The following is a 13,082-nucleotide window of genomic DNA, read 5'->3' as shown; positions in this document are numbered from 1 at the left end:
GAGGGACAAGCTGCCCACCCTGTGGTCGTGGGCGCCAGTGGCTGGGCTGTGGTCTGGGAGAGAGACAAGCCGCCCACCCCATGGTACCAAGTGCCAGCGGCTGCGCCTGCACCTGTGGCCCTGGAAAGGGACAAGCTACACACCCCGTGGTCCCGGGTACCAGCAGCTGTGCCTATAGCCCAGGAGAGGGACAAGCTGCCTGCCCTGCAGTCCTGGCCACCAGCGCCTGTGGCTTCGGCCTGGGAGAGGGACAAGCTGCCTGCCCTGCAGTCCCAAGCGCCTGCGGCCCAGGTGAAGCCGCCTGCCCACAGTCGCCCAGGTGAAGCCGCCTGCCCACAGTCCCCTGTGGCTGCAGCCAGCCCGGGCAAAGCCAGAGGGAGAAAAGCCTGGGTCTCAGGTGCCTGCAACTGAGAATGGGGAATCCTGGGTCCCAAGTGTGGAGTGAGGCATCCTGGGTCCCAAGTGTGGAGTGAGGCAGAGGCGGTTAGGGGTGATCAGGTCAGCAGGGGAGCAGTTAGGGGTGATCAGGCAGGCAGAGGTGGTTAAGGGTGATCAGGCAGGCAGAGGTATTTAGGGGTAAACAGGCAGGCAGGCAGAGTGGTTAGGGGTGATCAGGTAGGTAGGCAGGCAAGCAGTTAGGAGCCAGCAGTCCTGGATTGTGAGAGGCAGTCGGACAGCCCCCGAAGGATCCCAGATTGGAGAGGATGCAGGCCAGGCTGAGGGGCCCCCCACCCCCATGCATGAATTTCGTGCACCGGGCCTCTAGTTTCAAAATAATTCTACAGAATTGACTTTTTCTGATTTTCATATACCTTAACTTATATTAATGAAATAAGTAATAAAATATAAAATATATAGCTTGGCCACTGATTTCACCCATATGACACTTTCAGGAAGTGACAAAACACTTTTGAAAATAATTATTTTAGTAGGAATATGACTTAATAATCATTCAAAACTGATTGTTTTTTGTTTGTAACAATAGCATATGATAATTTGTATGTTAGAACTAAGCACTGGCAGGTGTGGCTTAGTTTGTTGGAGCATTGTCCTGTATACTGAAAGGTCGCGGGTTCTATTCCTAGTCAGGGCACATACCCTAGGTTTGAGGGTTCAATCCACAGTTGGGGTGCGTACGGGAGGCAACCTACCTATGGGTGTGTTTTTTTTTCTCTCTCTCTCTCTATCCTTTCCACTCTCTCAAATCAATAAAAACATGTCCTCAGATGAGGATTATAAGAGAAAAAAAAGAAGTGAGGGAAAGGTAATACTCAAATAAGTACATCAGGTCAGTGTGAGCACTCCTTATTTTTTATGTTTTAAGTCCACTAAAATTCTACTTTTGGGCCCTTCCACTTTTCATGGGGCTACATAAAATGTGTAAGTTCTGTTTCTTTTCAGAAAAACATGTGGCTAATATATGTAAGGCAGAGGGATGAAAGAAGAATTCTATGGGAAATTCTATGCATGTAATTAGGCTAGCAGGGACAGAACATCACAAAAGTGCAAACATCTACTTCAATAATGATTGAGGATTAATATGTGCAAGGAACTGGACTAAGCATTGTGGACACAAGTATGAACTATTCACAGTCATTCTGTTTAAAAAGCTGACATGCCCTAGCCGGTTTGGCTCAGTGGATAGAGCATCTGCTCATGGACTAAAGGGTCGCAGGTTCAATTCTGGTCAAGGGCACATACCTTGGTTGCAGGCTTGATCCCCACCCAGTCAGCGCACATGTGGGAGGCAACCAATCGATGTGTTTCTCTCACATAGATGTTTCTTTCTCTGCCTCTCCCCCTCCCTTCCACTTCTCTAAAAATCAATGGAAAAATATCCCCAGGTGAGGATTAACAAAAGAAAATAACAGCTTAAAACCTAGGAAGATAAGGGTATCCATAAATGATATGCCTTATTATAAATAGCACCTATGTCAAGTGCCAGTGTGAAGTAGACATTGTGTTAGGGGAGTAACAAGCAGAGTCAAATTCCAACTAAGATAATCAGAAAAGGCTTCCCTGAGAAGGCAGCACTTACTGCAGGATTTGAAAATGCATAAAATTTTAAAATGTAAAGAAAAAATGACAGGAAATTAGACTGAGAGACTAGAAAAGGAAAATCAATGCATGGACTAGCATTTCCATCTGTGTATCTAGGGAAATTAACTCTGCCCTTAGAAAGAAACTAGGAAATTCATGATGCAGAGTTTATTAAGAACAGAAAATATAAGATTATAAATTTATAACAGCAAATATCTAATACTATATAGCCTCCAAAATAATAATATAATATCTAATAAAAATATCATAATGTGATGTGCCCTTATTATTGTGGCTTTAATATATTAGAAAAAGAAAATGTACATACTGAAAATCACATTACTAATGTTATTGTTCATAGGCCTCTAGAAAAGTGACTCAGCCACCACCTTGCATGCACACATGCATGAAAATTCTTTAAAGGATTGTTTTAAAGATCAACTAAAATAACTAATGTGAAATTTCCAAGCATAGTTTCTGGCTCACAGTAAATGCTTATTAAAATTTTATAGGCTCTGAATCTGAGAAAAGATTTTTTTGACCATATCCATTCAATTAATACATAAATGCACAATATGCTCCACAAGAAAAATTAGTGATTTCTTTTTTAAAAAGCATTGAATTCTTTATAAATAACCGTTTGAACTATTTATAAAACTGCATTAGTAAAAAGTAACAATGACAATGAAACCCGCCAATAATGTTTCCTTTCAAAAGTACCATAAACTTACTTCTTTTGTCCCATTCTGGGTTTCATTCACACGCTGCACTATTCCAGAAATACAGAGTGGTCCAGCAAAACCCAGTAAGTCAGCAAGATAACGGAATGTGCTACTAAGTAGAATTGGACGTCCAAAAGCTCTGTACATTGCTAGCCATATAGATGGAGTCCGATTTGGATGATCTGCTACTTTTTTCTGGAAAAACACAACAAACAAAAAACAGATGAACTTAAATAAAATGACTAGCTCATCAATTAATCTTTGCCACTATGGACATTTCTTCCCATTTTTTTATGTTTATAAATAACTGTTAATGAGTCCCTTTCAGTATAATATGCATGATTCTGTATTCTTGCATTCTATGCTACTGAATGCATTTTAATGTAATAGAGAAAATGAAGAGTAACCAGGACAGTTTTTAAATGACATTGTATTATTTTTAGTTGTCAAAGGATGACCCAAAATTCTTAAGGCCAAATCTATTTTAATTCCCTTTGATTTTATTTGGAAAATGTAGCTCTGTCATGAATATACCAAATAACATTGTATGAAAAGAAGATAGTAATGTATAAAGGCAAGGTTACTGACAGGCTAACAAGGTTTCTGGAGTTACTAGATCATAAAAGATTCTCCTATCAAATTATTATAAGCTAAACAAAACAGAAGATCCCAACTTCAAATTGTTTCTCCTCCCATCTCTGTGAATGGTAGATACTTTTAAAGTTATGTTAGACTTGTGTTTTCTAGTTCTTCCTTTAAAAAAATGCAAAATAAAAAATGGCATATATGCGTAAGCCAACTCATAGTTTCATAGACCTATAGTTGTGTGCTGAAAATATTTTAAGAGCTGAACAATCATAATTATCTCTTGGAGTAAAGGTGAATAAAGTCTTTTTACTGTGGCAAAGAAGCTAACTCAACACAATAGAGTTCAATTGTATTTCATATTCAATTTCCTGTTAGATAAATAAAATTTTATTCTTTTTTTAAGTTTTTTTATAAAAAAGATTAATTAACACACCAAATTCAAGTTAATCTGTGTTATAAGAGTACTAAGAACTGTAAATTGTGCTTAGGCTATATTGTTAATCTTTACTTTAGCACAGTAGTTTAAAAATATTATGCAATACTTTTCCCAGAGGTGAAATCAAAGAGATGACTTGGGTTTATTTGTAGTAACCATTTCCTGAAATATTAATTTCATAATACACATGTTTGACACAAAATAGAGGTCATTTTCATCATTTACCATAATCCTTTGTTTATCTTAATTTTAAACAGCCAAAAACTCTATAACTGATTCCCCATATCCTATTCCTTTCCAATGTTGGTTGTGTATGCTCATATTTTTAATTACAATAAAATTTGCACATGATTGCAATATAAAATACATTTACCACTGTGGAGAGTATGCAGGTTGAAAACAAACTGAAAAAATCCAAGATTCCTACATTTACATTTTTAAAGCAATTATAAATATGCAAAGAAAGTACCTGAAGAAACCAATTTTGGCTGATATATAGCTTGGTACATGGTATAAGTAGAAGTACCCCTTTATTTGATTTATTTTCCTAAGTTTGAAATTCAGCATTCAAATTTTAGTTAATAAAAAACTTTAGTTTCTTAAAGTTAAGTTATTAATGGATATAATCTATTTTCTCTTTAAATAACAAATATTGACAAGATACTTGATAAAAGACAACAAAAAGTCCATGAATTATTGATTATATGGTAACAACGATTAGACATACATTATTATTGAACTTAATTCTTACCTTCCACTTGGTCCCAGAGAAAAAGAGTGCTCTCTCTATCCCTGCTCATATATTGACTGGGCAGCTGACACAACATACAAGTGGGGCAAAAGTAGGTTTGTAGTTGTTTGTATGAAAAATAATACAATTAAGAAATAATATAAGAATAAACTCTGTGTTTTGCAAACTTAACAACTGTAAACCTACTTTTGCCCCACCCTGTATTTCTGGTTGATCCTCAGCAGCCCAATTAACATGACTCAAAATTACTGGGGAAGACAGAGAGAGCAAATCTATTCTTCCTTAACCATAGGTATTATTTATGCTTAGAGCCTTTATGTTTAATAGGTCTATTCCCCACAATTATCATGAAAAACAGATACTGTTACCTTTTGTTCTTCATATGCATCCTTCAGGCAAACATAATTTGTTACCGCCCTCATTGCTATTGGTAATTTTCCAATTGCCTTCAGATCAATAGGCTTTTTATGAGCAGATATGATAAGTGTGTTCATCCACCAGTATGTTGCTTTGGACAGTAAATTTACAAACGGTTGAAGAAATCTCACACCAAGATCCTGGAGGTCTTCAGGAGGTTTTACTTTCTGAGGAGTCATGAAGAATACATATCTCTGTAGCAAGAAACATTCCACAAAATAACAACCCAATTCGTTTTCCATTTGTTAAAAATAAAATTTAAACCTTTTCTACATTTTCATTTCAAGAGGCCAAAATTTGTATTTGCATACTTTTGTCCATCCATTTCTGAAATGTTCTTTAAAATATTTCCCTTTGGTTGTGACTCAATTGACTAATTGAATTCCAGAGTTTTATATTTAATCCACTTGAAGCCACTTCTAAAAAATCAATTATCCCTATAAAAGATAGTTATTACAGTGCTAAAATTTAATCATTCATGTTATCCTGTGAGAAAGTCAACTAAATGACTTACATTGTTTAGATTTTTTTAAATGGGTTATCAACACCATTGTTGTCATTCTGTTAATTTGTGGCCTAACATTATTGCAACATGTATCTTGCCATTCAGTGCAAATTCAAAGTGCACTGGTAGAAAATAAATATTAAAGAATCAGTCACTAGTATGTCACAATATAACTGGAAGCATTAGGTTCTGGAAAGTACCATAGATTTGTAATCATAGACCAGATATGAGTCTTGACCATGTTACTTGGATATATAGCAAGAGTTAACTCTATAGAAGTTTTTGCATCAGTGAAATGAACAAGCTGGATTAGATCTTTTCAGTTTGAAATTTCTGATAATGCAGTAGTTTGATTAACACAGGCTTGCTTTGAATCAATCATGGATGATGAAGCTTTTAAAACTTCTAATGAAAACAATTTCACCTATAATATGAACTAATCATAGTGTTTAGCACATAACAGGCATCCAATCAATATTTTTGAACTAATAAGTAGATCCCAGGGTCAAATTGAGTTTTCTGAAACATTAATGGTCTAAAACTTAATGATTAGTTCAACTTTATATTTATACACATAGATGACATACATTTCTTCATCCTCTTAAACACAAATGATTTCTAGCTGACTTCGATCTTTAATATTAGGGTCCTGAATTCTAGAAACTAAACAAAAAACCATTAGATACCTACTCTGACCCGAATGACATTGATCTCCACAGCCATCAGGAGTCCGTTCAAGATGACCATTATGCCTGTGATGCAGAAACGCAGATCTGATAATCCCCAACCAGACTGCCAATGCTTGACCAATTTTATGGTTTTTGTAATAAAGGCCATTACCCAATACAGGAATAGGGCTGAGAAAAGGAAAAAGAAACAGATTCAATCTTTCACTGATATTTTTCAAAACCTCACTGAAATTTCAATGTACATATAATGCTTTTTAATAACAAAGACAATTTTAAATATTCTATTTCCAGATCATTTTATTTGCTGAAAAAACATGTATGCTTTAGTGTGGTATGGTAATGATTTTAAAATGTTAGTGCTTCCTCTTTTGATTATATGTGACAGATGCACAGACATAAGGAGACAGATAGGTAAGGATAGCGTACACACTTCAGAACTTGTGTAATTCTGTAGACTTAAAAATTTACTTTATCTTTTGGTCTTGTTTTTTAAGAAGCCTTGCTTATACAACGAATTCACAAGTTGTGATTTGTGTAACCTCACCAATAGATAAGTGCCTTGCACTCCCAGGGCTATGTCTAATAGTGCTACCCTGGAATTGTTATGGAATCCATAAGCTATGTCATAGGTTTACTGCTTTACAAATCAGTCAAAATGGTTTAAAACACCACACACAACTAGAGCGCAGAGAATAATAACAGTCCTACAGAGCAAACCCAGGCTGCAAGTAGTCATGTCAGAAGGATAGGGATCTACACCATCACAACCACAGCCAGAATTTTGTAGCAAATATGAGATGGAAGCAGAGATGTTCCTAGAAATCTGTTGTCAAAGGAGAATATGAGGGAAACATGCTGAGAAGGCAAAGATTTATTAAGACACAAGAAACAATAATTATACATGAAAAATGATGAATTATAGTACATCAAAATTAAAATTTTATTGGAGGTGGAAGAGGACATAGGTAGGATAAAGGTGATGGAAAAAATAAAATAAAATATTTAAAAACTTAAAATTTTCTGATCACTATATTTTATTAAGTAAGTGAGTGTTCATGCCACAGACTAGAAGGAAAATATTCTCAAAACATGTATCTGATGATATACTAGTATCTAGTATATACAAAGTACTCCTACAACTCAACAATAAAAATACAACCAAATAAAAATTCAACAAAAGATATGAAGAGCCACTTCACAAAAATAACAAATGGCCAGTGAACTCATCAAAAAGTGCTGAACATCACTAGTCCTTAGGGAAATGCAAATTAAACCCACAATGTGTTATTAGTACATACCCACCAGCATGGCTAAATTACAAAATTAAGATCATCAAATGATGGAGAGCATGTGAACAACTGGGATTCCCACACATTGTTAGTGCGCCTGTAAAATAAGCCACTTTGGGGAAAGATCTTGTGGCTTCTTACAAATATAAACATTTTCCTACCTACCCTATGACCCAGCAATTTCACTCCTAGGTATATATCCAAGAGAAATAAAACAAAGAGAAATAAATCCACAACAAGGCTTGCACATGAATGTTTATAGCTGCCTTTCCCCTCGCCCATGATAGCCAAAACCGGAAACGGTCCAGCTATACATCAACAAGAATATGAAAAACTGAGGTATATTTATACAGTGGAATACCCACAGTTACAAGAACAAAATACTGATTGATACTACAATATGAATGAGCCTCAAAAAATCATGCTGAGAGAAAGAAGTCTTACACAAGAGTTTAAACTATATGATTCAATTTATATGAAATTCTAAAGCAGTCAAATCTAATCTATGGCAAGGGGAAAAATCTGATTAGGTGTTGCTTTTGTGGAAATGAAAATGAGGACTGAATGGAAGGAGCACCAGAAAACTTTCATGGATGATGGCAATGTTCTATATAACTATAGGCTTACACAGGCATCTATGCATTTAGCAAACAAAGATTTCTGTACTTCAGTGTGAAAATTTTATTGCCCCAAAAGAACTGTAAACAAGTGTTTAAATTCTATTTAATGATATGCATGCTGAAATCATCAGGGGATGATACATATTAATGTCTGCAACTTTATTTATTTTTTTGCAACTTACTTTAAATACACCAAAAATAAGATGTGTTGATCAATAAAGAGGGACAGAAAGATGTAGATATTTGATAAAATATAAAGAAATATATAAATTGAAGAATCTAAGTAGTAGATATATGAGTATTTGCATAATTCTTTCTTTCAACTATGTTTGGTATGGTCATAATACAATGTTCGGTTAAAATTACTAGTTTTGTGATCTTAAAATAAGTGTGATCTTTCTAGGTCTAAATATTTCTTTCCTAAACTAAGGAGAAAGTTAGACTATTTTTTATCTCTTCCAGAAATATGATCAAATTATGCCTGGTACCTACATCAAAATTACAGTCAGATTCTGATCACATTTCCTTCAAAATATTATTAACATGCACTTTTCCTTTCTAATTATATCTTATAACTCTTTTATCATCAGTTTTTCAGAAAGTTAATGTCTAGTGTATCGAATTCCCAATGCTATGTATATTTTTGCTGTTGCCATCAGAAATTTCACTTTTTGGGGGGCATCTTCATAAAAAAATTACTGTAATAATATCTCTGTCATTTTGTACTAAAGAGCATTCTAGTAATTCAGACATTGATAAGCCTTTTAAATTAATATTTATCATGTCTACTTATTTTTATTAGATTACGTTTGCCCAATCAAATAATGCAATGCACCATAAAATTAAATAATCAATATATCCTTATCCATTTTAAATTTTAATGTAAATTTTATTAACATTAAAATTTAAAATGTGTGGGAAAAATGTGTGGTTTAATTATTACTTTTCTTAATTTCTTTATCAGTCAATGTTATGTTCCTCATATATAATCAAATGAAGTTATGAACCTTATAAAACTGTAAGCATTCATTCACACCCAAACACATACAACTCTGTCTATCATTTTAGGAGAGTCACAGGTCCCTGGAGCCCATCCATGATCCATGCTCTATCCTTTCCTCTTAGCTCTGTTTATGAAAGTGTACACCAACGAATGCTAAGATGGGGCAGAATATTGAATATAACTAATTGGGATGAGTTATGTTATTTCAGCCTAAGGAAAAAGTAACATTTTAGATAGCCTCTGATTTCTACAGGACAGGGAGGCAAGGGAAGCTGAAAAGATGATGTCAGGCATGATGAGGGGCTGTGCTTCCTCCTGCACGTCCCACCGTGGGGATGGAGCTCGCAACCCACCCCACAGTGGGCATTGCCCTGACCCATTGCCCTGACCAGGAATTGAACTATGACCTCCTGGTTCATAGGTCAAGGCTCAACCATTGAGCCACGCTGGCCAGGCAGGACAACATCGTTTTCAGCATGCTATGAAGGATACTCTGCCACACGGGGCCCCCTGATGCCTTGGCAGAAATTCTAGGAAGAGCGTGACACTCCCACAGTATCCATGAAAGGCTTGAACCTTCTGAAAATGCCTCAGGACTCCAAGCCAAAGGCAGAAACACGTGGAACTAGATGAGATGGCTGCTTCATGGGACCATACAGTGCAATAGCTCCTTGCAAGTGCTCTGATTCTCAAGAGTACAGCTTCTGCAAGCCAGAAGGCCAGCACATACCCTACACTTTCCTCCTGCCACACACAAACACTTCATGAGAGGTATTTAGTGGAGAACAGAGGTCCTGGGATATGTTTTCACAACCTAAAGCAATTCAATTTATCTTCCCCTCCACCTTTATTGGGAGACTACAGAAGAATGAAACGTTGTCGTTCTCCCATGTTTAATTATTCCCAATCCCAACCCACGCTGATAGCAGTTTCTATAAGAAAAAGGGAAAACAAATAGCAATTTTGGGGGGTAGGCGGACACTTGATCATACTTACCTAAAAGTAACTTAGGAAAATTTGATGTCTCAATGTTATGATAATATACTATTGATGTTGTAGTGGCAACAAATCCCATCACGGCCGGCATGAAGAGGTGGAGGTGCCGCGACGTCCGCCGTCTATGGAGAGCGGTACAGTGTCAGTGTCTACAGCCGATGGCTCCAGATAGTCTCACATTTTGTTTCCAATTTCCTCATTAAAACTCTCTTTTAGCAATCAGAGATTTAAAATACAGAATACAGGAGTAGTTGCCAAGAGAACATATAAGGAAGATTATATTGGGGGGACAAAATTCTATTGAAAGGATCTACCTTAACATGGAGGGCTGAATAAACACAGCTAAACAAGACATTAAAATACGAACAACAAAAGCAAACATATAACTGCTCCAAAGCTAAAGGGAAGACCTGCTGAAATATTTTTAACACCTATAGCAAGTAAAAACAATCCACTGGAAATAAACTCTAATGTATGTGAAAAGTATGTTTATTTTTTGATAGCTTTCCTAACCTTTGCAGTGATTTCTCCGTTTTCCTTGATTCATTGAATACATACGTGTTAGCTGGTCCAGACACTGTATTAGATTCTGGGATGCAACAGGACACAAGACAAGATACAGTGTCTGTGGTCTGTGGTCACAAAATTTGGAGTTTATGGAGGATAGTAATAGTATATAGAAAATTACTACCCAGGTGAAGGGACTGTGAGCACATACAGAGCTAGAGTCTGTGACAGAGGAAGCTTTGTAAAAAAATTGGACTTCTGAATGGAAACTTTAAGAATGAGAAATTATTACCCAGAGGAAGAGAGAGGAGGACAGTTCCAGGCAGAGGGTCTAGATAAGTTCAAGGGTACTACAAACAATTCAGTGTGATTGCAAGGAGAGGAAGCTTTGTTCTGAAGATAATAGACAGCTTCAGGTGGATCAGAAACATGACAGGACAGATTTGCATGGTAGACAGTCCTCAACTCCTTTTGCAATAACAATGCCACACAATGAAACATTTATATTTTCTCAAATACTTAAATATTTTAGTATACAAGCAGTATAGAAAAGAAAGTAACTTGTTTGAGAGTGAGGGAAAGAGAAACATTTGGGAAAGTCACTTCAGAAGAGGTATGGTTGGCAATGGAAACAAATATAAAAAGGAATCCACTTGTCAGGAAAATGGTGGAACAGCACTTTAAATGAAGGAACAGAATGTGCAAATACATAGAAGCATGAAACAGTATAACATGTTCAAATTTCTAAGTAGTGTAATGAGATAGGATAAAGGGCTTTGTATGATATGTAAGGAGCTAGAATCTAATCTTGCAAAAAATTGAAATATTTTAATAGGTAAGTGGTACAGTCATATTTAAGTTTTAGACAGTTCAATCTGTTAGTAATGGGAATAATGGAGTTGATAGGGAGTGTGTAGGTTTGAGGTGAGGGGAAAGACTTGGAAGGAAAGAAAGCAGTTAGCAAAGTATTGGTATAGGCCAGGTGAGGGATGATGAAACCCTGAATTAAGATTTGGCAGCAGAAACATGGAGGAAATAATACATTTGCAAAAATATTAAGTGTTAAAATGGACAGGACTTTAATAGTTTCACAATGAGGGTGATGGTGATGGAGCTGTAGAGAATAATTCCCACGGTGCCTAAGTGAATGGTGGTGTGAACAAATAAGATTTTAAGAAGATGAACAAACTGGAGAGAGGAAGCCAATAAGTTTCAGCAGGAATGTATGGACCAATAAACATGCAAAGCAAGTTGTCTAATAGGCAAGTGTATGTAGAGATTTGTAACATGAGCAGTGATGAATTTGGAACCATTAATATAGACATATTAATGAAAGTGTGATAGCGTAAAAACTGGCTTAAGAACGACCCACCACTTTTGAAGTAGTTCAAAGTGTTCAAAGAGAAAAAGTAGAAAATAAATATTTCATCAATACAGAAATTAGGAAGTACTTCTAATACTCTTTAATTATTGAACAAAAGAAAGAATTTTAAAAATCACTTAATATTTAAGATATTTTAAAATGATCATACTACTTATGAAAGCATATAAAATGTTGTAAAAGCTATACTCAGAAACATATTCAGTAATAAATAATTATAATAAAGCAAAGAGTCAATGAAAGAAGTTAGAAAAAGAATGATAAAATATAATTAAGGGAAGCAATAATAAAGGATGAATGAAGATACTAGTAAGCTACTATAAGGTTTTACTGTGGCATTTATTTGTGTCTTTTAACCATTCAAGATTTTTATTAGGATTACTGTCATATTGTTAGTGCTCTGCTCACAAAGTTGTCTGGGTTGCAAGTGGTTTTCCCAACCCTAATCTTTCCCTTAAGCTCTATTATTTTTAGAGTGTGATTCACTGATCTCAGTGTTCTGTGGTAGCGTATGCATCTCATTATAGCGGAAAATCTTTAGTCAGGAAGTTAGGGAGAAAATTTAAAAAGTGTACATCATGGGGGACAAAAGAATAATTTCAAAAAGGAGAAAATAATTTTAAAAATCCTAAATGAAAACATAATAACAGTGAAGATTTTAATACACATTTTTAGAATGTAATAGATTAAATAATATAAAAATAATAAAGATACAAGACTTCAGTAATCCAATCAGTAAACTCAATAAAATTTCATCTCCTACAAAGAATATATCAAGTATTTTACTATTATGAAAATATTAATAAATCCGAAAAAGTATTCATTTAACAAATTATATGCTCTTATAATAAACCTATCAAGTTAGACTAAATACCGAACTAAAAAATGATTCCTAGACCTAAGAGAGTATCTACACGGGAATCATAAATTATTTACATAGAAATAAAAAAAGATAACACATTACAAATACCAATGCAACAGATAAGGATATTTCAAAAGAAAAATTAATAGCTTTAATATCTGTATTACTATAAAAATTAATTACTCAATTAGGAAGGTCTTTGCATTGTTTTGCTAATTATAATGAGCATAAGTGATATTTTAAGTAAAATATAGTTCATAAATATTTTGTTTTAAA

At 35.2% G+C, this 13,082-nt stretch overlaps 1 protein-coding gene across 5 annotated transcripts in view; it reads right to left on the bottom strand.

The window, feature by feature from the left end:
- Positions 1–13,082, bottom strand: part of ABCC9 (ATP binding cassette subfamily C member 9) — a 118,515-nt gene that overhangs the window by 87,482 nt on the left and 17,951 nt on the right. For 3 of the 5 annotated variants that reach the window (XM_014457521.2, XM_023755525.1, XM_014457520.2), the window contains exons 5-8: positions 10,057–10,178; positions 6,150–6,316; positions 4,906–5,148; positions 2,772–2,957 (exon numbers count right to left, since the gene is read on the bottom strand). In XM_014457521.2, the coding sequence (XP_014313007.1) occupies positions 2,772–2,957; positions 4,906–5,148; positions 6,150–6,316; positions 10,057–10,178 (718 nt within the window). Of the gene's footprint in view, positions 1–2,771; positions 2,960–4,905; positions 5,149–6,149; positions 6,317–10,056; positions 10,179–13,082 lie in introns of those variants that run through there. The other 2 variants (XM_023755524.1, XM_023755526.1) reach the window with 2 other exon arrangements.

This window comes from Myotis lucifugus, unplaced genomic scaffold (assembly GCF_000147115.1).
Source record: "Myotis lucifugus unplaced genomic scaffold, Myoluc2.0 scaffold_78, whole genome shotgun sequence".
Classification (NCBI taxonomy): Eukaryota; Metazoa; Chordata; class Mammalia; order Chiroptera; family Vespertilionidae; genus Myotis; species Myotis lucifugus.
The sequence above is the reverse complement of the archived record's forward strand: the minus strand, read 5'-3'. Positions and strand labels throughout refer to the sequence as shown.